Source organism: Meles meles, chromosome 5 (assembly GCF_922984935.1).
Source record: "Meles meles chromosome 5, mMelMel3.1 paternal haplotype, whole genome shotgun sequence".
Taxonomy (NCBI): Eukaryota; Metazoa; Chordata; class Mammalia; order Carnivora; family Mustelidae; genus Meles; species Meles meles.
In genome coordinates, this window is record NC_060070.1 from 90,468,750 (window position 1) to 90,495,159 (window position 26,410).

Below are 26,410 nucleotides of genomic sequence, written 5' to 3' on the forward strand. Positions count from 1 at the left end.
CACCTCAGAAGGGATAGGATAATCACAAATTATGAGAGGAGTATACACCACAATCCAGTTACATGCCACCCTTCCCAGTCTTTGGATTTTCCTCATTCGGCAAAAAAAGAATGTGTACAGGGCTCTTACCTGTAGCACAGAGGGCCAAAAAGGTCTGGGCATGTTTTTTAACCAAGGCTTGTCGGTCGTGGGGCAGAGAAAGCCGGTGCAGAATCAGGGCCAGGAAATCATGGGCAATCACAGCAGCCAGGTCCCACTTCAGTTTCCCCAGGACCAGCACCTCCCAGTCCTGGAGGTTGGAAAGAGGGTGGAGTCAGTGGCTGAGGAGGGAAGGAGAGGGAGTAAAGCAGAAGTCCGCCAGGGAAGGAAGCCCATCAGACTTGAAGGTCAAGACCCCAGTTCTACTTCTGGGTTTACAGACTGGTGCTGCAGAATGGCGAGTCCTGGGGGAGTTGGCTTTGGGCACCTGCTGCTCGCTTACCAAGTACCAGAACTATATGATTGATATAAATTGTCTCTTTCGATCCTGTTTGGTTATCTCTCAGGGGGGCCAATAATACAGGTCCTCTCCTGACATCATGCAGGGTTCTGGGCACTTCCCCAGCCAGGGCTGAAAGAAAAGAAGCACCAGCGAATACCAACGGCAGCATCATAACCTTGAGCCTCCTATGGAATGAAACAGACTATCCGAAATCCCGAGGATTTATGAAAAGGAAGACCACCACTAGCCTCTCCTGCAGTTCTGCATCCCAGCCAAGTCCACACCTCTTGAAGACACCAGAATGAACATGAGGCCACGCCTCCTGTGACAGAGCCACTGAACCAACCCTGAGGTTCCTCAAAGGGGAGGTTGCCCAACCCAACCCACATCCCGTTGGTGGGACACTGGGGGGTGGGTCTGAGATGTAGTGCCCCACTGCACCCCCTTTCCCTGGAACCACAGTGGCTAGTGCCATTTAAGCCTCAGAAGCCAAGGGGAGGCCAAACCCAACAGGATAGATCCAGATGATCCCTGAGGGACCAAAACCCCTATCCTTGCCTGCCCTCACCTACATACCACTGCTAGGTCCTGGCGGGGGAAGCTGGGAGCCCCACCCGAATCCACTCGTCTGGGGTTCCTAGTCCTGGCCCCATTTCTGAGTTGCACACATGAAGATTTCTTCATTGTTTTATCTCAGGAAGGAACTCATGGGTTTGGCCCCTCACTGAGGCATAAATGGCAACCCCACCCAATCTCTTACAGGTCCCCTGTCACAGCTGTCCCGTTCCTGACCCCCACCTGAGTGTCATCCTCCCAAATCAGCCCCAAGCCTCTCACAGGGCCCTATAGAAAAAGCCTGGCCCAGAGCCAAAGTTGGGCAGAGAAGGCAGCATTCTACTCATGCTAGTCCCAGTGCTCCAACTTCTAACTCAGAAATGACTGAAAGCACCTAGCCTCTAAGGAACCATCTAGAGGGGGTGGGGCCCTCCCTATGGGGAGGCAGGGAATCCCATGTGAGAGAAGCCAGCCACCCCACCCTGGATTGGGGCAATTCCTGAAAATCTCCGCCCTCACTTGGTGGACAACACAGCCCTGGGAGCAATTAGTGGCAGTGGCTGGCAGCTTCCACATCTGGAAGCTCTGAGGCCCCTGGGCTAGCCAGAAGACCCTGACTTTCCTCATTTGCTTCGGTGCAGTCTTCCCCCTCCTTCTCTGGGCCTCAACTGGGCCTCTCTGCTACACAAGGATTTGGACTGACTGGAGTTCTCTCTGCAGTCCCTTCCAACTCTGACCTTCTAGGAAGGCATCTACACTCCTCCCCCAGCTCAGGCAGCAGGAGTGGAGGAAGAGTCCTTGTGCCCTATTCTGGAAAACTCCCCTCACACAAAGGCACACACCCCTTGCCAGTCTTTTCACAAAAAGGAAGTCCTCTTCTACCCTCCTGCCCAAGCCCCTCCAAAAACATCTGGCTCGCTGGCCCTGGAAACCGGCTCCACCTCCAGACTTGCCAAAAACTACCAGATTCATCACAAAAGAGCTCTCAGGCCTCCCAGATTCCCAACTCCGGCCTCCTACTCCCATCTCCGAGAGCGACTTGGCAGGAAGAGGAATCCTGTTCCTCGACAAGCAGCAGTCAGTCGGGGGCCCCAGTACCCTGGCCTCCTGGCCAGCCAATCACAGCAGCCTCCAGGCTGCCCTCCTCCCGGGGAGATGGGGCCCAGAGACTCCTCTCAGGGTCAGGAGAAGACTTGGCCGGCCGTAGAGCAAGGTGGAGGAAGGTGCCAGCTCACCCATCCTCCTCTCTGGGTTCAATGGGGGAAAGAGCCTTGACTCTCCTGCCCTGCCTGGGGAAGAGCCCAGCCCAAGTTCCCAGCAAGAGGCCGAGGGAGCCACTTCCCAAACCACAGGAGTGACAGCAGCTCCCCACAGGGTTATGAAAGACTTCGGGGCAGAGAGGGTGGGCCCGGGGAGGGGGCAGCATTATCACATGGGAAGCAGCTGCAGCTCAGCTCCGGCCTCTGGCTGAGGGGGAAAGGGAGAGGTGACTCCACCGGGTCGGAAGCAGCAGCTCAAGCTCCTCAGAATGAGGAGAAGGAAGGAGCTGGCTCTTCTGGGATATAAGAGGAAGGAAGCAAGGTGGGATGACAACTCCTCGGCCCTTCCTGAGAGCAATCAGGGCCTGACCATAATCAGCTCTGGGAGGCTTTTCAATCACAAAGTCCACACTGGGACAAAGACTCAACCAAGGCAGCCCCCTCCCCCACATAAAGCACATTCCACTCCCCCCACTCCAGTGGGGGGTGGGGGGGTGCAGGCATGTCCTTTTGCTGCCAATAAATAACTCACGGTGGCTGTGTAAACCCAGAGGCAAAGTACTAGTGAGTGGAGACATGCAGTTTGACTTGTTGCTATCTGGGGGAAAGACCAGGAAGGAATGGCACCCCCTGGAGGTCAGGAAAAGGGGACCCGACTGGTGCCGGCAGCTCGAGCCTGGGCTGGGGCTACCCTGAGGGTCCCACCGCGGTGCCCCATCTTTTGCCCCCCAAGATAAGCTGCCCGCTGCCCTGCCCAGGGGCAGAAAGCCTCTGAGGTCTCTGGGCTTTTCTTTTCCTGCTAAGTGCGGCGGTACTGTGTCGGGGGTGGGGAGATGGAGGCACGCACCCGCAGCTGGCGGGGAGAGACGGAGTGGTCGGTGTAGATGCACAGTTTTTCGATGGTCAAGGGCGTAGTCTCGCGCAGTTTGGAGGCCAGCAGCATGCAGACCGCACCCAGGAGCTGCAACTGCGCCTTTCGGGTGGGGACGCAGGACAGGTAGCGATCCAGGTAGTTCATGGCCAGGGGGAAGACTTCCTCCTCACAGCGCTGCTCCTCACAGACCTGGGAGAGGGCGCACAGTCACTTCTGGGGCGGGGGCCTGGGAAACGCTGCAGGACTAAGGGAGGGGGGCGGGTGGCGTCGAAGGGAAGTGGAATGGGAAGCAAAAAAATGGGAGGGGGATAAGTGTACCTTCAGTGACAAGGACTAACATACCGGGAAAGATGCGCCTTCCCCGAGGTGACGCCCCCCACTTCCTCTGAGTTGCCTGCCTCCTCGCCCCCTCCCCTGGGGGCTGGGGGGTTACGCCAGAGGCTCCCTTCCTTAAGAAAGATTCCAAACTCAGACTGCCCTCCCCCATGGCGAGAAGGGGGTTGGGGAAACGGAAGAGTCACCCACGGTAGCCAAGAGAACTGGGACCTTACCCCCCATTACCACCACCCACTGCACACACCCAAAGGGAAGGGAGGAGACTCCAGCCGCTGCCTCCCGCACTTTTCATTTCCCTGACTGCCGGAACAGCGCGCGCCACCCCCACCGTCTGCCCCGCCAGAACCCCGCGACAGACACAGGAACCGGCTCTGGGGCGGGGGCGGCCAAGCCCAGGGTTTTCCAGGCGCGCTCTCCTGAGAAATCCGGGCGGGGGAGGGAAGCAGGAGACGCCGAGAGAAGCCGGAGGGGAGAGGGTTGCCCTGGTCCCGCTTTCCCGGCCCGAAGAGAGGGTTAGTGAGGGTGCCAAACGACCGGCCGTCAGAGTTAGGGCTGGGGAAGGGAAAGGGACACCACGGAGACAGTCGGCCCGCTACGGTACCCGAGTGAAAAGCCAGGCCCCGGGGATCTGAGCGCTGAGCCACCAAAGCATCTTGCCGATCGTTGTTGGGACCAGGATGTCCCGACAAGGCGGCCCGGGGATGTCCGGAGCCGGGCGGCGGGGGAGGGGAGACCCTTCCGGGCCATACCTCCAGCATCCAATACGCCAGCATCTTCCGCATGTGCGGCTTGATCTCCCTCTGCACACACTGGAAGTAGGAGGCGCGGGGCACGTAGCGCTCCTCCAGGCGGAGCAAGCTCTGCAGGACACGCTGGTCCCCGAGCAGTCGCGGGTCCGGCCCGGCCCGGGGCGCGTGCCGGGTGCCCTCGCAGCACAGCAGCTCCATATTCGGGCGGCGCTCGGGCGGGCGGGAGCTCAGGCTCGGGAGCCAGAACGCAGGCGGCGGTCGGGAGAGCGCGGGGCGCGGGTCTGGTGCTGGCGCTGGCACTGCGCGGCCGAGCCCCAGCCCGCCCGCGCCGGCGCGCGCGCCGCTTCCCTGACAGGCGCCCCGCCCCTCGCGACGATGTAGCAACCGTGGAATGCTCTAGCGCCGCAACGCACAAGGGGCGGGGCCGCCGGAGCCCAGGACGGAAAGGGCTGGCTGGCCTCCCCCTCCCCCCGGGCGGCCGCATTGGTCGGCTGGGCGCGGGCCGGCCGGCTTCCGGGTGCTCCCGGTCCTTCTGACCACCCCGTGGAGAGAAGCTCCTTGGAGGTGGGCCTCTTCCCCATGGACCGGCCCTCCCCTTCGGCTTCTCCAACTCGAGCCTCCCAGGAAAGAACTTTTTCCCAAAGGTTATTCATTCATTCGTCAAACCCTGTTTCACCGCCCCCCCCCCCCCCAAAGGCTCTGAGAATCAGAGCTAGCCACTTCTTCATGCACATCGGTCTAAGCACTTAACGTGTAACGACTTACTAAATAAATTCTCACTCGCACTCTACGAGTCAGGTATGAGACTCATTTCGCAGATGACGAAACAGCAGCACAGTGAGGGTCACAATCATAGAGTCTGTGGTCCAGCTAGGACTGGGAAGCTGAAGTCTGGCTCCAGAATCCGTGCTCTGCACCACGGCCACGAAACAGCGATCCCCAAGCCGGGCAAAATTGGCATGGCCCGAGAGCTGCTGAGAAATGGCCCACCTCGGACCTGCTGGGTCCAAATCTGCATTTCAACAAAATCCCTGGGGCTCCCTGCGCACCTAAGTATGAGAAGGACGGGTCTAAATCTGCATATTACAGTGATACAACAGGGCGGAAAGGCCGGGGATTCAAGGCCTCACCTTGTCATTCAGTTAGCCGGGTGGCCTTGGACAAGCCTTAGTTGCTGTTTGAGGAAAACATGGGCGGAGAAACTAGATCCTCTGTGAAGAGAGTTCCTGGCTCAGGCTCTGTAAAATCTCCCAGCTCCATTTCTTCTACTTCCCACAGTCTGGGTTACTTCGCAGTTTCCCCAAAGCCGGATTCTATGTGAGCAAGGGCCAGACCATAGGCTTCCTGAAAGGCTCCAAATGGGAGAAGGCCTGAGGGGATCCCTGCCTCTCCTGGGATCCTCCCCAGGAAGGAACCACTGACTGAAGTGAGTTGTTAGAGAAATGAGTTACGGAAAAGGCAAGTTTTGCGCTAAGCATTTTCTCAATGAATTTTTTTAAAGTTTTTTTTTTCTTTATTTTAAGTAACCTTTGTTCCCAACGTGGGGCTCAAACTCACGACCTGAAGATCTAGAGCCGCATGCCCTTCTGACTGAACCGGCCTTGTGCCCTGTTCTTTTTTTATATAATAACATTTTAGTGTCATTTTCATATCATGGGAATACTCATTTACACTACAGAAAACTTAAGACAATATGTATAAGCCACAAAAAAAAGAGAAATATCCACCTACAATTTCACCATCCAGAGACAACCTTTTAAAATGTCAGTGCTGGGGGTGCCTGGGTGGCTCAGTGGTTAAGCCTCTGCCTTCGGCTCAGATCATGATCTCAGGATCCTGGGATTGAGCATCGGGCTCTCTGCTCCGCGGGGAGCCTGCTTCCTCCTCTCTCTCTCTGCCTGCCTTTCTGCCTACTTGTGATCTCTGTCTGTCAAATAAATAAATTTTTAAAAAATATTAAAAAATAATAAAATAAAATGTCAGTGTTTATCTTTCTAAAATTGTTCTATGAATAAACATATTTTTAGGAATAAGATTGCAAGTTGTTTCATAAGCTTTTTCACTAAAAAAAAATACTGTTAATACTTTTCCCATATCATTAAATAGTCTACATTTTAATGGCTATGTAGTATGCCTTTGGTGAATGTATCAAAATATATTTTACTAAAGCCGTATTGCTGGAAATTTAAGTTGTTTCTAGTTCTTCACTACTAGAAACAATACTGTAAAATATTTTTGTCATATCATTGTGCACACTCATGATTATTTCTAAAGTGAATTAATTTCTAAAAGTGGAATTTCTCAGTGTAAGGTTATGAAACATTCTAAGGCTTTTGATACAGTTCTTATTACCAAATTTCCCTGATAAGAATCTGAACAGAGGGGCGCCTGGGTGGCTCAGTTGGTTAAGTGTACGCCTTTGGCTCAAGTCATGATCCCCAGGGTCCTGGGATCACTCTGGGCTCTCTGCTCCTTGGGGAGGCTGCTTCTCCCTCTCTCTCCGCCTGCCGCTCCCTCTGCTTGTGTTCTCTGTCAAATATATCAATAAAATCTTAAAAAAAAAAAAAAGCTGAACTGATCTAATGAACAAACATTAGAAAACTTGAAAGAAAAAAAAACACTACCAATTGGAGAGATGAAAATAGCAAATACTGTATCAGTAATTATATATATTTTAATTCAAGAGCACTTGTATCAACATGTATGTGTGCCATGCACTTTGCCTGATCCTGTGAGTCCTTTCCTCCCCCTGTCTTCAAAAATACAAACGTGTGGGGGTGCCTGGGTGGCTCAGTGGGTTAAAGCCTCTGCCTTCAGCTCAGGTCATGATCCTGGGATCCTGGGATCAAGCCCTGCATTGGGCCCTCTGCTTGGCGGGGAGCCTGCTTCCTCCTCTCTCTCTGCCTGCCTCTCTGCCTCCTTATGATCTCTGTCTGTCAAATAAATAAATAAAATCTTAAAAAATAATAAAAATAAAAATAAAATCTTAAAAAAGAAAAATACAAACAAGCATTTCTTTAGCTAATCATTGCAATGCACTCTTTTATGAAAAAGAACACTAAATTTAAAATTATAAAGATTGGGTGTGAAGTTCTGGGGAGGCAAAGATGTGGAACTGTAAGAGGCTTTTAGGGTGCAGGAGGACTAAAAAAATGTAGCTTTGGGGGGCTTCTGAGGGGCTCAGTCCGTTAAGCATCTGCCTTCAGCTCAGATCATGATCCCAGGGTCCGCTTGGGGCTCTTTGCTCAGCAGGGAGCCTGCTTCTCATTCTCCCTCTGCCTGCTGCTTCCCCTACCTGTGCTGGTGGGCGCGTGAGCTCTCTCTCTCCCTCTGTCAAATAAATAAATAAAATCTAAAAAAAATTTTAAAATGTAGCTTTTGAAACACAGAACCAAAAACTAGGTCTGTCCTGAAGCAAGGTGTTTGTTTACTTTCAGAATTATTGAGTAGGACTGCTGAGATAAGAAAACCATTATCTTTGATGAGAAAGTAAATCATCATTATTTCATATCTTAAAATTTTTCCAGACTTCTTGAGCTATAATGACATATACCTAAGTTGTAGTAGTTTAAATTAGACAACATAATGATTTGATGTATGTATATGCTGCAAAATGACTACCCCAATCAGTTAACAACCATCACTTCACCTAGTTTCTCCTCTTCTGATGAGAACTTTTAAGATCTACTCTCTTGGCAACCTTCAAATATACAATACAGTAGTTAACTATAGTCACCATGTTGTGCATTGTATCTCCAGAACTTTTCTACCTTATAACTAAAAATTTGTACCTTTTGGGGTGCCTGGGTGGCTCAGTGGGTTAAACCTTCTGCCTTCTGCTCAGGTCATGATCTCAGGGTCCTGGGATGGAGTCAGGCATCGGGCTCTCTGCTCAGCAGGGAACCTGCTTCCTCCTCTCTCTCTCTGCCTGCCTCTCTGCCTACTTGTGATCTCTGTCTGTCAAATAAATAAATAAAATCTTTAAAAAAAAATTTGTACCTTTTGACGACCTTCACCATTTCCCCTACCTGCCACACTTCCCCACCCCCTGCCTCTGATAAGCAACAATCCGTTTTCTGTACCTGAGTTTAGTTTCCTTAGATTCCACATACAAGTGATATCATATAGTACTTGTCTTTCCCTGCCCGACTTATTTCACTTAATATAATGGCCTCAGGATCTGTCAATGTTGTCATAAATGGCAAAATTTTTTTCTTTTTTAGTGGCTGAATAATACACACACACACACACACACATATACATGCCACATTTTTTTAAACTTTTTTTTATTATTTTTTTAATTTATTTGACAGAGAGAAATCACAACTAGGCAGAGAGGCAGGCAGAGAGAGAGGAGGAAGCAGGCTCCCCGCTGAGCAGAGAGCCCGATGCGGGACTCCATCCCAGGACCCCAGGATCATGACCTGAGCTGAAGGCAGAGGCTTTAACCCACTGAGCCACCCAGGCACCCCAATGGGAGATTTCTTCTTATTTACACATTAAAGTTTTTTTATTTTACATAGCCTTATCTACTGATATTTTCTGCAATGACTTCTGCCTTTGAATCATGCCTTGTCCACCTTAAAATTTATAAAAGTGCTTCAAGAAAATGTAGGAAATATTTACAGATGAATGTTTTTTATCACCTAGGAAACTTGTTGAAAATGCAGTTTTCTGACCCCTGCTTCAGGGCTTTTCATTCTTCAAGTCTGTCATGAGGCCCCCAAAATCTGCATTTTCAAGAGTACATAAACTTGGGTATTGTTTTTTTTTAATGTATACATTGTTACCTACCTTTACTCATTGTATCATATTAAGTGGGACTCTAGCCTTACTTTTCCCAAATTATCACCCAGAGTTCCCATAGCACTGATTTAACAATCTGTTCATTCGGGGTGCCTGGGTGGCTCAGTGGGTTAAAGCCTCTGCCTTCGGCTCAGGTCATGATCCCAGGGTCCTGAGATCGAGCCCCACATCGGGCTCTCTGCTCAGTGGGGAGCCTGCTTCCCCCTCTCTGTCTGCCTGCCTCTCTGCCTACTTGTGATCTCTGTCTGTCAAATAAATAAATAAAATCTTTAAAAAACAAAACAAAACAAAAACAATCTGTTCATTCTTTGTCACTTACTTCTCTGCTACAAGCACTCCTTGGCCTGGTTCTTGCACTTCAGACTATGCCTTATTTTTGTCATTCATGGCCAAAGACTTTCACTGGGATGAAATGGAGCTCAGAATTCTTGCAGCTTTTGTCTATGGAATTTCACCTGAGGGCGCCTGGGTGACTCAGGAGTTTAAGTGACTGCTTTGGGCTCAGGTCATGATCCCAGGGTCTTGGGATCTGAACCCCACACTGGGTTCCCCCTGATCTGTGGGGAGCCTGCTTCTCCTTCTCCCTCTGCCTGCCACTCCCCCTGCTTGTGCTCTCTGTCAAGTAAATAAAATCTTAAAAACAAAAGAAGAAGCAGAAGAAAGAAATTCACCTGGTCTTTAGCCCAGTATTAAGTATAAAAGTACTTAAGAAAAACACCAAAAGCTCATCCAGTCTGAAATAACCATGGTCACTTCCAAGAGAAGTGGCCTTCAACAAGAGGTATGTAAGTCAGCAGGGAAAACTCCAGTTAGACAATGATACGAGGCAGAGGAAACAGAATCTTCTTCTCTACAGACCTCTGAAAACATGGCAAGACCTCTCACTGCCCTCCCCAGCTCTCCATTCCCTCTTCCACCACTGGTCAGCCCATTAATCTCTCTACTCTGTTTCCTTCCTTCCTTTTTTAAGATTTTATTTACTTATTTATTTATTTGACAGACAGACTCCTTGCTGAGCAGGGAGCCCGATATAGGGCTCGATCCCAGAACCCTGAGACTGTGACCTGAGCCAAAGTCAGATGCTTAACTGACTGAGCCACACGCAGGTGCCCCTGCTCCATTTCTTTATTCATCCTTGGACTGAGATCCAACCTCCTCCTCCAAGAAGCCTCCCTAGGACAACCAACTACAGGAACCAATCCTCTGACCTCCAGACTCCTGCAGATACAACTGTCCATCCTCTACCTCCAGCTGGCTGGCTCTGGCCCTGCTCTCTATCCCTATTCAGAGTGTTCCTAGAAAGAGGAGGAGAATCCATATGTATTGAGATCCAACTATATGCCAGGCATGGGGCAGGATGTTTATGATGCACGGTCTCACCCTTTAAGAATGGTTTTTGGGGGCGCCTGGGTGGCTCAGTGGGTTAAAGCCTCTGCCTTCGGTTCAGGACATGATCCCAGGGTCCTGGGATGGAGCGTGGCATCAGGCTCTCTGCTCAGCAGGGAGCCTGCTTCCTCCTCTCTCTCTCTGCCTGCTTCTCTGACTACTTGTGATCTCTCTGTCTCTGTCAAATAAAAAAATTTTTTTAAAAAATGGTTTTTGGATGGGAAAACTGAGGTACCACGGAGTTAAATAACATACGGAAGGTCTAGTTAGCTCTTCCCAAACCACACCCTTTTCAATGCTGGACTGCCTCTTCTCAAGGAAGGGACTGTGTCCTATATGCTTGGGTCTCCTCTGCAAGACCCAGCACTGTGTTGAGGCCACCAGCAAGAATATCAATCCTTTATGGGGGCTCCCTCAGTCCCAAGTACTGTATGTACCTGATAGGTATTCAATCGTCTCATTTTCACATCAACTGTATGAGAAGTATACTATTATTTCACCCCATTCTACAGAAAAGGAAAGGAAGACTCAGAGTAGCTAACTAATTTGCCCAAGGTCACACAGGAAGTCAGAGGTAGTAGCAGGATTCAACCCAGGCAATCTGGCTGCAAAATTCCTGCTCTTAAACTAATTCATTCTTCTGCCTCTTCTGCTTGTTCCATGAATGGGTGTTGATTTATTAGTTGTTGATTTATTGAGGAAGAGGCACACAAGAGACCGCCCCATCCTGGAAGGTAGGGTGGGAACTTGTGCCCTGGGAAAGGGAACTCCTGGTGGGCAGGGCATTATGAGGGATACCTCTGCCTCACCCCTGGCTGGGACTGCTGTGCCCAGGGCTGAGTCATCCAAACCTCCAGGGCCAAAGAGCCAGTCAACAAACCAGCCCGCTGTCCTCAAAGGAAGCAGGTGAGTTCAATGCTGCCCCGGGTCAGGCAGAGCGGCTCCTAGATGTTGGCCGATCTGCCCACAGGGACTTCACCAATCAGCTCTCCCTCTGAGGAATAGGGGCTCCCCTCGGTTTTTGTAAGAACAACAACAACAATAACAACAAAATAAAACGCAAAAAAAAAAAACCCAAAAAAACAAAACGACAAATCAATGAATGACCGGGCCAGTATGGGAGGAGTTTCTAACCAGGTGCACTCAATTAGAAAAAGTTGCTCAAGGAAATGGCAAGTTCGAGGAGGGGTGGGAATGGAATGCCACAGGCCAGATGAAAAGCCCCAAGAAGGAAGCATTACAATGCTTTCTTCCTCCTCTTCTTCCTTCTCCCACTCCTCCTCCTCCTCTGCCACTGAAATGTTCCCATCTGGGAACTGAGGGGGTGAAGAAAGTGATGAGGGAGGTTCTGCTCCCCGGCCTTCCCCCCACTCCAACCTCACCGTCTCCCCCCTCACTTCCTGCCTGACTCCCAGTCTCCATTTGGTGGCTCAATTACTTTCAAACCCCATTGAGAGGACAGGTAGAGGCAAGGCAGCCGTGGGGTGGGGAAAGGCTCTGGAGTCAGGCTCCTGGAGGCTAAAACCTGGAGGGAGTTACTGGAACCTCTAGGGCTGTTTCCTCTTTTGTCCAATGAGGACAATGCTCATAGCCCATGGTGGGGTCCTGAACAGGCAGAAAACATCTCACCCTGGCTTAGCACATGGCAAACCCTCAAAGGTGGGTAGTTTCTGGGGGCGCCCGGGTGGCGCCTGAGTGGGATAGCCTGGGTGGCTCAGTTGGTTATGGGTCTGCCTTTGGTTCAGGTCATGATCCCAGAATCCTGGGATCCAGTCCCACATCACACTGGGCTCCCTGCTCAACGGGGAGCCTCCTTCTCCCTTTCCTTCTGCCCCTCTCCCTGCTAATGCTCTCTCTAATAAATGAACAAAAAATTTTTTTAATATTTTATTTTATTTATTTGTCAGAGAGGAGGAGAGAGAGAGAGAGCACACAGGCAGGCAGAGGTGGAGAGAGAAGCAGGCTCCCTGCCGAGCAAGGAGACCATGCGGGACTCGATCCCAGGACTCTGGGATCATGACCCGAGCTGAAGGCAGCGGCTTAACCCACTGAGCCACCCAGGCGTCCCAAAATGAACAAAATTTTTAAAGAAAAAAAAAAAAAGAGGAGGCGCCTGGATGGCCCAGTGGGTTAAAGCCTCTGCCTATAGCTCGGATCATGATCCCAGGGGCTTGGGATCAAGCCCCGCATCGGGCTCTCTGCTCAGCCTGCTTCCCCCTCTCTCTGCCTGCCTCTCTGCCTACTTGTGATCTCTCTCTTTGTCAAATAAATAAATAAAATCTTAAGAAAAAAAAAGGCAGTTTGTAATTATTATTATTATTGCCTCTCTCGAGGAGTACCCTTTCCGCTATGGACATGCACCCAGAATCCCTCAGAGAAAAGCAAAAGTCTGAGCAGCAGAAACCCCCTTCCTGGGCAGGCAGGTCCAGCAAACATCCTCTCTGACGCAGCTCATGCTGTGAAGCGCGCGTGGTCAGGGGGGAGTGGTGAATGACGCAGGGCCCCGCACTCCCCGTCGCTGGCTGTGTGCCTGTGGCAAGTTATACCACCTGTCTGTGCCTCAGTTTCCTTTTCTGAAAATGAGGATAATAACAGTACCTCCCCTACAGAGTGGTTGTGAGGCTGAAACGGGCTCTTTCGTGTAAAATACACGGAACCATGCCTGGCATATGGGAAACCATAAAAAAAAAAAAACTTCTTCATACATGTGGACTATTTATGATAATAAATGTAATATAAAGGACTTGGAGGCTTCTGCAAAATAAACATGCCAGGGATTACTCTTGCGGTAGCAAAGGTGTGACAAATTCTTTGCCTCAGAGAGGGTGAAGAAGACAGTGTTCCAGTCAATGAAACAATCAAGTACACAAACCGTGGTCTGAGAGGCAGGGGAGGGAAAAAATAAAAATAAAATAAACATGGTCTGATATACCAGTCTTGGATTTCCTCATTTTCCGAGAACTGATGGAAACTATATGTGAATCCTGTTTTCCCCCAACTTTCTACTTTGAAATATTTCAAACCTCCAGAAAAGCTGCGAGAATACTAACACCCTTTATCTAAATCCATGTGTATTTTGTTGAACCGTTTGAGACCTAATAATGACAAACATCACGACCCCTCGTCCCTACATATTCCGGCCTGTGTCTCCTAAGAATGCAGCAGTCTCCCACATAACCCCAAACAATAATGACAATTAGAAAATTCACACTAGGTGGGACGCCTGGTTGGCTCAGTTGGTTGGACGACTGCCTTCGGCTCAGGTCATGATCCCGGACTCTCGGGATGGAATCCCGCATCGGGCTCCCAGCTCCACGGGGAGTCTGCGTCTCTCTCTGACCTTCTCCTTGCTCATGCTCTCTCTCACTGTCTCTCTCTCAAATAAATAAATAAAATCTTTAAAAAAAAAAAAAGAAAGAAAATTCACACTAGGCGATTCACAGACCTGTACCCTTGGGGATAAAAATACATTATATGTTTATAAAAAAAAAACTGGAAGGGGAGGCGAACCATAAGAGACTATGGACTCTGAAAAACAACCTGAGGGTTTTGAAGGATCGGGGGTGGGAGGTTGGGGGAACAGGTGGTGGGTAATAGGGAGGGCACGTATTTCATGGAGCACTGGGTGTTGTGCAAAAACAATGAATACTGTTACGCTGAAAAAAATAAATAAAAAGCAGGACAAAAAAAAGAAAATTCGCACTAAGGGCGCCTGGGTGGCTCAGTGGGTTAAAGCCTCTGCCTTCGGCTCAGGTCATGATCTCAGGGTCCTGGTATCCAGCCCTGCATCAGGCTCTCTACTCAGCAGGGAGCCTGCTTCCTCCCCCTCTCTCTCTGCCTACTTGTGATCTGTCTGTCAAATAAATAAAAATCTTTTAAAAAAATAAAAATAAATAAAAATTTAAAAATAAAAAAAAGAAAGAAAATTCACACTAACACAATACCATAAGCAATCCGTAGACGAAGATCCCCAATTGTTCCACCAATGTCCTTTTGTAGTTTTTTTCCTTCTCAACCCAAGATGCCATCAAGGCTCATGAGTGCATTGTTACCCTAAGTCTTTAATCTCTTTTATTCTAGAACCGTCCCTCACCCTTTTTTTTTTTTTAACAAGTCTTTGATAACACTAATATTTTTGAAAGCCAACTGTTTTATACAATGTGCTCTGATTTGGATTTGTCTGATTGTTTTCTCCTGATTATGTAAAGAGTAAATAAATATTCTTGGGAGAGAAACTACACAGATAGTGTTGTATATTTTAGGGCCACCGGGATGGCCCAACCAGTTAAGCATCTGAGTCTTTTTTTTTTTTTAAGATTTTATTTATTTGTCAGAGAGAGAGAGAGAGAGAGCACAAGCAGGGGAGCGGCATAGGGAGAGGAGAAAGCAGGCTCCCTGCTGAGCAGAGAGCAAGATGCAGAACTCCATCCCAGGACCCTGGGATCATGACCTGAGCTGAAGGCAAAGGCTTAACCAACCAAGCCACCCAGGCGCCCCTAAGCATCTGAGTCAACCTCAGGGCTGTGAGTTCAAGCTCTGTGATAGACTCCAAGCTGGGTGTGGTGCCTACTTAAAAATAAGTAAATAAGTAAATAAGTGTATATTGTGCAGTGGAAAAATCAAGCATTAAGCCAAACTGAACATAATTTTGTTTTTTCTTCAAGGATTCAGGAGACACTTCAGGACATATAGTATTTCAACCCATACTTTCAAGCACCTGTTGTAAAATACCTCAAATCAGTTATCTTCAGAGGTATCTCTCCATTCCTCCGTAAAAACTGAGCATATCATTCCTGTACAGGATATTTAATTTGTAAACGATTCCGTACCTGCTACTCTATGATATCATGCATGCTAGAGAATATATTAAGAAATTTTAAAGGGTAGGGGCGCCTGGGTGGCTCAGTGGGTTAAAGTCTCTGCCTTAGGCTCAGGTCATGATTCCAGGGTCCTGGGATCAAGTCCCGCATCGGGCTCTCTGCCTTGCAGGGAGCCTGCTTCCCTCTCTCTCTCTCTGCCTGCCTCTCTGCCTACTTGTGATCTCTGTCTGTCAAATAAATAAATTAAATCTTAAAAAAAAAAAAAGAAAGAAAGAAAAAAGAAATTTTAAAGGGTAAGACAAAAATACATAGAACAGAATTTTTCACATTTTCTTCCCACTCCACAACGGAAAGTCTTACACCCAGAGTTCACCACTATTTGCCTAACCAGCTCCAGAGACAGGCCTCACTATGGATCAGGAAACTCTTTCCCAAGGCACCTGGCTGGCTCACAGGGTAGAGTACGTGTCTCTGGCTCTCGGGGTTCTGAGTTTGAGTCCTGCATTGGGCGTAAGAGATTGCTTAAAAGTAAAATATTAGGGGAAAAAAAACAAAAAACAAAAAACCTCTTTCCCACTGGTGAGCCTTAAAAATCTCAACACAGGGGCTCCCAGCTTGCTCAGTCGAACGTGCAACTCTTGATTTCAGGCTTGTAAGTTCAAGTCCCATGTTGGGTGTAGAGATTACTTAAAAAAAAAACTTAAAAAAAAAAAAAAAATCTCAACACAGTCAACACAGCCCTTGCAGGTAGCACTACCAAATCGGAGAAATCAGAGCTGGCATGGAAGCTGACCTGTTTTCTGTTTCTGTTTCACGTAGGAGGCTGCCTTCTTGGCTGTTCCATGGAGGTCCAATAGATACTTTTATTTTAATTTTTATTTTTTAAAAGATTTTATTTATTTATTTGAAAAAGAGAGAGAGAGAATGAGGAGGGGGGACAGAGGGAGAAGCAGACTCACCGCTGAGCAGGAAGCCAGACTCGGGGATCTACCCCAGGACCCTGGGATCATGACCTGAGCCAAAAGCAGACACTTAACTAACTGAGCCACCCAGGCGCCCCCAATAGGCACCTTTAAATTCAACTTTTCCAAAACTGAGATCTTCATCTTTCTCCTGTTCCAAACCTGCTTCTCCCACAGGCTTCCTCACATCACCAGAAGGCAACTCCATCCTTCCAAAACAAAGCCAAAACCCTTGGTGTCATTCCTGACTCCTCTCTTTCAAATCAGCAGAGCAGAGACGCTCTACTTTTGAAATATCTCCAGAATCCACCCTCTTCCTTCCTCTGCCTTTGCTACTTACTTCCCTGGTCCAAATTCAATCCTTCCTTCTCCTTAGCGGTCTCCCACATCCACCCTGTTACCCATTTCTGGTTGATTCTATGCCCCAAACACATCTCCAATCCTCCCCTTTCCTCTATTTCACCTGCCACCACCTTGGCATAGTTGGATCGGCCTGCTCACAGCTGGGATAGCTTCCCAGTGGGTATCCCTGGTCCACCCTGGCTTCCTCTGGTCTCATCTCAACACAGCAGCGCTCAGACGGCTCTTCAGTCCTCTCCCGGTGACCGCCGATGTCCTTGTGATGTGCACTAGACCTGCGCCATCTGCTCCCACGCCATTTCCCACTATTCTCTCACCCACTCCGCTATTTCTGGAACAGAGACTATGTGTGTCGCTAACATCCTCTATCTGTTTATACTTTGTTCCTTCCCCACCCCACCAAGAATGGTGTCTGGTCATAGTAAGTGTCCAAAAGAACTTTGCAGAATGAATGAATGAATGAATGAATGAATGAAACAAACTGGTTGTAAGAAAATGCCAGCCTGGGGCGCCTGGGTGGCTCAGTGGGTTGGGCCACTGCCTTCGGCTCAGGTCATGATCTCAGGGTCCTGGGATCGAGTCCCGCATCGGGCTCTCTGCTCGGCGGGGAGCCTGCTTCCCTCTCTCTCTCTCTGCCTGCCTCTCTGCCTAGTTGTGATTTCTCTCTGTCAGATAAATAAATAAAATCTTTAAAAAAAAAAAAAAAAAGAAAATGCCAGCCTGAGCCACAGGATAAATGGCATTTTGGTGGTGGTAAGGGAGCTGCTGGAGAGGGGTGGGGCTGGGCAAGGGGACAGCATGGGTCCCACCCAAAGCTGGGAGGTACTGCTTCGCTCCAGCGTTTCACTCCAGCGTTTTGCTACGCGGTTGGTAATGGGCGCTGCTGTACATTCCTTTTGTTTTCCAGGCACACACAAAGCTGTAAGGATTGGAATAGAGGGGCGGGGAGCCGTTTGCAATCTCTAGCACATAAATTGCTTGTGAAAAGAAACCTCAGGTACTAGCCTGAACCTGTTTAGTCTCTCCTTATCATAAAATTAGAACACAGGCTATATATGTACATATTTGCTTTTTCTCCCTCCTCCTGGCCCTCTGGATTCTGAGTAAATGAAGCTTTCCTGTCCTATTACTGTCTCTGAGATTCCTGTTCAACAGCTAGGGGCGGGATGAGCATGTGGGCCTCCAGGGTAGATGAGTGACCTGCTCCAGCAGAACACCTGGCAAAACGAGACCTGTCCCTGGGCTCTCAGATGGGGAGTAAAGAAGCCAGCATGCTTCATTCCAGGCCCTGGTTTTAGCATCGTGACTAAGTGAGCTCTAGAGTTATGTTGATGCCGGTCTCTGCCGTTTCCCAGCTGTGTGATCTTGGGCAGGTTACTTAACTTCTCTGTGCTAGGCTCCTCATCTCCAGACTGGAGAGACTAATAACACTTACCTCGTAGGGTGGGCAAAAATTAACATGGGAAAAAATACCAACAACAGCACCAGGCTCATAGTAAGTGCTCAGAAGCTGTGATCAACATCCACAACAACAATTTATTGAGTGTCTTCCCTGCCCCAGGGCTCAGGAAGACTTTGAGATGTTCTAGAATATTTGTTTGTTTTTTGTTTTGGGGTTTTTTTTTGTTTTGTTTTGTTTTTAAGATTTTATTTATTTATTTGACAGACAGAGATCACAAGCAGGCAGAGAGGCAGGCAGAGAGGGAGAGAGAGGAGGAAGCAGGCTCCCTGCTGAGCTGAGAGCTTGATGTGGAGCTCGATCCCAGGACCCTGGGAGCATGACCTGAGTAGAAGGCAGAGGCTTTAACCCACTGAGCCACCCAGGAGCCCCCTTTTTTTTTTTTTTTTTAAGATTTTACTTATTTATTTATTTGAGAGAGAGAGAGCATGCCCACAAATGGGGAGAGGGCAAAGAAGAAGAGGAAGAAGCAGGCTCCCCATTGAGCAGGGAGCCCCACCCAGTCCTGGGCTCCATCCCAGGACCTGGAGATCCTAACCTAAGCAGAAGGCAGACACAACCAACTGAACCACTCAGGTGTCCCAAGATGTCCTAGAATATTCTGGACATGAGTCAGAAATGAGCCTCCAGTTTAAAGAGTTTCCAGTCTAAAGGGGATCCCTAAGATGCTCCTACATCATGGAGAAATCCTGAGATGTCATTCCGACAGGAGAGTTTTACCTGGGTATTTGGAACACCCACCAGAGGTGATGGGAAGGATGGACTGCATTGAGAGTTGTGGGGACGGGTGGTCCTGGACACCTGATTGGAAGGAGATAGCCTGTGATGGAAGAGGGGGTGGGGCATAAGAAGGGAGAGGCAAGGAGTAGTGGGTCTCAACTGTGCGGTACCTGCGTACTGTAGCATGTACCATAGCACATTGCAGTTAGGTAGTAATAACAGTAATAGTAATAGTAATAAAAATAATAATAATTGCTATGCACTTTCTCTTTGTCAGGCACTGAGAGCTTTACCACATTTGCTCTATGAGGTACAGGGGCTATTAAGTATCCTCATATGATGGATGTGAACAGAGAAACACAAAGAAGTTAGGTATTGTCAACACAATCAGTAAATGGCTGCCTTGGTTTGGGCTCTCTGGAAGCAAGAGTCTGAGCCAAGGACTCCAGGGAAGTCATTTCCCTGAGAGATGGTCCCAGGAAGCACCCAAAAGGGAGTGGGGAAATGACCCAGGAAAGGGGAGGAAGGCAGTAAAGAGTGCATGATTGGGTAAGTTCCCACTTACCCAATGTGGATCATGTGAGACATGTGAGCTCATTCGTGCTGGAGATAAGGAAAAGCTCTTGCCTGGAAGCCACTGCAGCCAGAGGGGAAAGGCGAGGGAGCCGGGATGCACGTGTTCACCAATTCCCAACAGCCAGAGGTTGAGGGCTGCTGGGGATGGAGGGAAGGTTCTCCAATTAATTAGCTAGCACTTCCTTCCTGTGGGAGGACACAGTGGACTCAGACAGACAGAACAAGCCGTCAGGCAAAGTTACAGTGCTGGCACTTGGAAGCAGGGGCGCACCCTGCAGCAGCATGGACCCCCCCCCCCAAACCCTGCATGTACCACATTGGCAGAGCTGGGATTCCAGCCCAGTCAGGAGCCGGAGCGTGAGTTCTAAGCCTGAATAAATATTTTTAAGGTTGTGTGCTCATTTTAAGGTAGTGTGAGGGAGGCTGGGTGGCTCAGTCAGTTGGGCATCTGCCTTCAGCTTGGGTCATGATCCCAGAGTCCTGGGATCTAGTCCCCCATGGGGTTCCCTACTTGTGGGGAGTCTGCTTCTTCCTCTGCCCCTCCCTCCCCCGACTCATGTTCCTGTTCTCTTTCCTCCCTCTCTCTCTCTCAAAAATAAATAAATAAATAAATAATCTTAATAGCAGGTCCACGACAGACAGTTGAGAATTTACAGAAGAGCAATGAAAGGGAGAACTTTTGAATCTGAAGACCTGCACTTGAGTCCCAGGACCTGGCTCTGTCCCAACGAGAGAGAGAGAGAGACATACAGACACAGACACAGGCACACACACACACACACACACACACACACACACACGCAGGCAAGCACACCTCCAGCTCCAGAAGCCTGTTTCCCGACTACGAAAGACAGATAACGACAAAACACACTGCTTAGAAGGGGATTCTGAGACCAGCGAAGATCACACACCAGTTAAAAAGCAATAAGGCAGGGGCACCTGGGTGGCTCAGTGGGTTAAAGCCTCGCTTTCGGCTCAGGTCATGATCCCAGGATCCTGGGATCAAGCTGGCATCAGGCTCTCTGCTCAGCAGGAAGCCTGCTTCTCCCTCTCCCACTCCCCCTGCTTGTATTCCCTCTCTCCTGTCTCTCTCTCTCTGTCAAGCAAATAAATAAAATGTTTAAAAAAAAAAAAAGAAGAGTTAAGGGGTGCCTGGGTGGCTCAGTGGGTTAGGGCCTCTGCCTTCGGCTCAGGTCGTGATCCCAGGGTCCTGGGATCTAGCCCCCCATCGGGCTCTCTGCTCAGCAGGAAGCCTGCCTGCCTCTCTGCCTACTTGTGATCTCTGTGTCAAATAAATAAAATCTTAAAAACAAAACTGGAAAACCAGTTAGTTAAAAAAAAAAAAGTTAAAAAATAAAACCAAATCCTAATTCATTTAATCCATACAACAGTAAACTTTTGAGGTAAAATACCATTATCATCCCATTTTCCAGAGAGGTTAAGCATTGCCTAGTGTCATATAGCTATATGATCTGGAACCAGTGTTAGCTACAAAACCCACCCTTTTAACCACTGTGTTGCAATGCCTGGAGCAACTGCAGCCATCTTGCAATAAGAGAAGAAGCTGACACCTGACAATGATATAGCTACAAAATCAGAATAAACTCCTCTCCCTGATAATGTTGTTGAACTGCTGAATTAGCCAATCCTGGGACACCTACTTCTGGACTTTTTGTGATGTATGAAGTAATAGATGTTCCTTATTGTTTAATATAACTCCTTAAATAAAAGTTCCTTTCTCTACTATCACCCACATGATGGGATAACCTTCAATAGCAACCAGGCAAAGAGTTCTATCGAAAATTCAAGAAAGAGGCAATTTTAATATTACCAAAAGTCTTTTAGAAAATATAAAAAGAGGGTTCCCTTCTCAACTTATTTTTAGTGTCACTTGGATTCCAAAACCAGACAAGAACAGCATGAGAAAAGAAAATTACATTCATGAATGCATAATCCAATGCAAGATATTAGCAAACTGAGTCCAGCAATATATAAAAGGATACTATGTTATTATTATATTGACTTTATGCCAAAAATGCTTGGAAAGTTTTTTTTTTTAATCTACACAATTTATCACACAAAAAGATTAAAGGGTAAAGAAACCCATATAATCACATCAACAAATACCCAAAAAAGCATTCGATAAAATTCAACACCCGCTCACAGCAAGCAAAGAAAGAACTCTTGGCAAAGCAGGAATAGATGAGAACTTCCTTAGTCTGATATAGGACATCTACAAAAACCCTATAGTAAACATCCTATCTCATAGTAATACATTAATAGTAAAGCAGGCAAAATGCCAAACATCCAGGCCAATGGAGAGCTTTAAGGGCAAAGGCTGAGAAAGACCCAGAAGTGCCAGTTCCTCCTGCATGTCCAACCTGCCCAGTCCTTTCCTCGCCATCTGTTCCCTATGTTCTCATGGTAAACCACCATCTTCCCTCCTTTCTCTCAACTGGTACATTTTAAAATTTTTTATGTATTTTATTATTTTAAGCAGAGAGAGAGAGAGAGAAAGCTCGAGCAGGATACTGAGTGGGGGAAGGGGCAGAGGGAGAGACTCTTCAAGCAGATTCCCCGCCAAGCACAGAGCCCCAGGCAGGGTGACCAGGACCCTATGATCAGGACCGGAGCTGAAATCATGAGCTGGAGACTCCATTGGCTGAGCCACCCAGGCGCCCCTTAACTGGTACATTTTTATGAATAGCACCATCTTTCTTCTGAGTCCTCGGATTTTAAACTCTGGCACCATTTTGGATTTCTTTCTTTGGTTTCCTACATCTAATCCTTTACCTGGGCCAAAGTGAAACCACTCCTGAAACTAAGATCCCACTCTTCCCATCCTTCCAGTGGACTTTTAGCAAATTTCCCAAAACCTGCCACCAAGTAAACCCTTTACAGCAGAGAAGAGAGAATGCATTTCCCTCTGAGGAATCTGGTAATATAATTCAAAATTGTCCCCGGCAAACCTGAAATGTATTTGACGTCTAACATTCTGCCTTAGAAATTTATATATACATTTAGGATTCTGGTGGAGAATAATTGTTGTAATATAAAAATAATGATTTAAGTTACGTATAGTTAAGGAAAATTGAACTCTAGAGAAGCCATGTATACAGTGAGACGGTAGGAGTTTCAAACCCTCTTTGGAAGGGCTGGGCTTCTAGTTGTATTGCAAAGGCCTCCCTGAGAGCCTCTCGGTCTCTACACTGCTTCCAGATAGATCCAGATCGATGGCCCAGAGCCATCAGATTAATCTCTCATAGACACTCCTTTCATCTTCAGTCCAAGGACCTGCTTATCAAGTCAAATTTAAAAGTCAACCAGCCTGGCTTTTAAAGTTCTCCTTCGAGAGGCCCCGACCACCCTCTCCAATTTATCTCCGACAGAGCACTCCAGTCCGCCTCAAGGCCTTATCACCCGCCACTGGCATCTTACCCCTTTCTCCAAATCCAGCTCTTTCCTTCAAGGCCTACCTTCTGGGCGACCAATCCCACAGAAGCTTCCAGGGCTGTAGGGCTGAATAATCAGGGAAATTTAGAGCTGGAAGGATCGAGGATGGTCAGAGAGGGGAGCTGACCTCCCTGAGGGCACACAGCCAGTTAAGGGTCCTTTTAAATTATTCTTATTGTTTCCTGTGAATAAAACACTGGACCCTCTCTTGGGGGTAGGTCCTACATCCTCTCATTCCCAAATTTGGTCAGCCTGCTGTAGAGGTGTTCTGCATAAAGCTGTGTACTCTGCTTCCAGACTCCTGGCTTGTAGGCTTGTAAGGTCTTTCTCCCACCTTCCATCAGCCTTCCACACTCGCAAAATCCAGTTAAAGAATCCTCTAATTGTTGGTAATTTACTTTTTCCCTTTAAAATTATCATTAGCAAAGTGGCACCTGTGTGGCTCAGTCATTAAGCATCTGCCTTAGGCTAAGGGTCATGATCCCAGGGTCCCATGATCCCAAGCCCCTGCTCAGTGGGGAGCCTGCTTCTCCGTCTCCCATTCCCCCTGTTTGTGTTCCCTCTCTTGCTGTCTCTCTCTGTGTCAAATAAATAAATAAAATATTTTTTAATTGTAATTAGTAAAAATAAACAAATAAAATTGTCAATAGTGCTGTTCCACACTGAGTAAAAAAAACCCCATTTTTAGAAAAGATCCACACTTCCTCCAAACTCACAAATCTGGGCCAGATAACTCATTTCTATTTTTCTTTTTTTTACATTCCCTCCAGGAAAGTTTGTATTATTCATTCTCATTCATTCATTTATTCCACAGATCCTTACTGAGACCCTATGACGTAGCAAGATATTCCTGGGGTCCTAAACAATACAAATATTAGACAGTTCTTTTTTTCTTATTAAAGAGAACACAATCTCCTGGGAGAAATAAAATGTGCTTTGCTTTCCTTCTTAATAATTTACCTTCGCTTGATTCTTTAATTGACTCAAGTATGGGGGTTTTTTGGGCTTTGACTCATCATGTGGCCAGAAAAGTTCCCTGAAATCAGGAATTGAATCTTCTCTCTCTTTTTTTTTTTTTTTTTGCTAAGTAGGTAGAGTTCAGATGTTCCCATTGCTACTGGTTATCCTGGTGTAATTATTAATGGTGGACCCTTTCACCATCAACAGCCTCCCGGTTTGGAATAACCAAAGTGTTGGTGAAGACGTGGGAGAGTTGGAGCCCTCCTAACTGCTGGCAGGAACCCAGAATGTTGCAGCCACTTTGGAAAATGGTTTGGCAGTTCCTCAAAACATTAAACACAGAATCACCCTATAACTTCGCAATTCCACTCCTGAGCATAGATGCAAGAAAAATTAAGAAACATTTAAAAATTAAGAAATTTTTTTTTAAAATACATCCACATAAAACCTGTGGACAGATGTCAGAGCGTTATTACTCATAAGAGACCCAAAGTGGAAGCAATCCAAATGTCTGTCAACATGTGAACAAGCCCAAGGAAGACAACGAGGTGTATCCATACAACGGACTATCGTTCCGTCATTCACGCAAAGAAAGGCCAACCAGATGCATTCTGGCAGCAGGAATGAACCCTGAAGCCTAATGGTAAGTGAAAGAAGCCAACCAAAAAGACCACAGTTCATAAGCTTCCATTTATACGAAGTGTTCAGAATAGGCAAATCTATAGAGACAGAAAATAGATCAGTGGTTGCCCAGGGCTGGGGTGGTGATGGTAACGGGGAGTGACCACTAATGGGTACTGAGTTTCTTTTTGGGTTGATGAAAATGTTCTAAAATGAGATGACGGTGATGACTGCACAGCTCTGTAAATACCCACCAAAGAAACCGTAGAATTGTAAACTCAATATAGGTGAATTCTATGGTATGAAAATTAGATCTCAATAAGACTTTATTTATTTTTTATTTATTTTTTAAGTAGGCTCCATGCCCAACGTGGGGATTGAATTCACAGCCCAGCCAGATGCCCCTCGATAAAACTTTTTTTCAGGTATTCCAATTTGGAGAATAAATTCTATGATCACCTCCTACCTAAGGAGGCCTCACCATTCCCAATTGAGAGCACAGGGACTTTTGAGTTAGACCGCCTAACTCTACCCCTCACTTGTGTGACCCGGGGAAAATGATCTGATTTTTCATCCGCAAAACAGGGTAGTCATGCCTCCCTCAGAGGCTTGTTGTAATGTAAGATAAGGCATGACAAGTACTGGGAGACCCCCCAACTCCATGTGCAAAGTGTTCTACTTTTAGCAAAAGTCTACACAGGATAGATGGATGGTTGGATGGGTGGATGGATGGATGGATGGATGGATGGATGGGTGGATGGGCCAATGGGTAGAGCAGGCCTGAAGCAACTCGAGAGTCAGAGAGCAGATTACACTCATTCCATGAATCAAGATATTCTCTTAAAAAGGAACTCAAGGAGAAGACATGGACCAAGTTCACTACAGCCACACATCCCACTTAGCCATTCAGCCCCCTCGCTAGTGTTCTGAGCCCCACACTGTACAAAACCCTAGGCTGAGCTTCCTGGAGAATAATGGGGGAGAAGTCAGGATCCCCACTTTCAGGAGATTTCTCTCGACAGTGGGAGGCTGGACATATGTCCACGGAAGACCATGCAAACAAACTCAGGTTGAGCAGAAGCACCCCTGGTCTCTGAGTGGCTCTGGGCAGACAACCCAGACTAGGTCAGCTGTGGTTCCCCCTGGGATGTGGCCTCCATCACCTCCCATCATCTGCTGTGCTATGTCCAACGGTCCCAGAGATGCCTTCACCAAAACACTCCTCCACAGCTCCCTCCTTAGCTCCTCTTCCTCCATCAGCCTCAAGAACTGTAAACACCTTCCAGGGCTTAACCCAAAGCCCTTATGTTCTCTTCTCACAAACAGCCGAGACTCCCCTCTCTTCCTTCAGCCTCAGCCTTCATGCTTCTCCAGTTCTCAACTCCAGCTTGAACTCCTGGTCTACACCCCCACCTAGATGTCACACAGCTGGCTCAAACTCAAGGTGCTTAAAACCTGTCCCTCCTCCTTTGTATTATGGGTCAGTTAACTGTGACCCACCGAGTCATCCAAGCTAAAGACGATGACATCATTCTTTTCCAGTGCCTCTTGCTCCCACCTTACATTTGGACTGGTGCAATCCTCTCTCTACCCCCCCACGCACCCCCTCCAACCCCGCTCCCCACTACTGCCCAGGCATTCTTTCGAAAACATCAGGAATGCGCACATGCTTCCTTTGCTGCTTCAAATCTTAAAATCCCTATGACTACAGAGATAAAATCCAGACCGCTTATCTGAAATGGGCATGCTAAGTTGGCCATTTAAAAAAAAAATACTGTCATGATCTACCCTACATTCTCCCTCCAGCCTTATCTCCTCTCCCTCAACAAACACATCCTCTGAGTACCTACACTCCCGAGGCACTAGAAGGTCCAGCACGTGGCACTTTTGTGCCGCTCACACACTTCCTTCCACCGAAATTCTCATCCATGCCTCTCTTGGCCATGCTCCGTGTCCTCCAAGGCCAGCTCAGATGCCACCCCTGCAAAGACACTCGCCTCAGATCTTCCTGCTGAAGTCTGAAGGAAGGTATG

General features: G+C 47.8%; 1 protein-coding gene across 4 annotated transcripts in view; it reads right to left on the reverse strand.

Annotated features, from left to right (window-relative positions):
• CCND3 (cyclin D3) overlaps nucleotides 1–26,410 on the reverse strand; it is a 94,918-nt gene that overhangs the window by 2,248 nt on the left and 66,260 nt on the right. For 2 of the 4 annotated variants that reach the window (XM_046004485.1, XM_046004484.1), the window contains exons 2-3: nucleotides 3,143–3,358; nucleotides 130–289 (exon numbers count right to left, since the gene is read on the reverse strand). In XM_046004485.1, coding sequence (XP_045860441.1) covers nucleotides 130–289; nucleotides 3,143–3,358 — 376 coding nt within the window. Of the gene's footprint in view, nucleotides 1–129; nucleotides 290–3,142; nucleotides 3,359–4,254; nucleotides 4,634–26,410 lie in introns of those variants that run through there. The other 2 variants (XM_046004483.1, XM_046004486.1) reach the window with 2 other exon arrangements.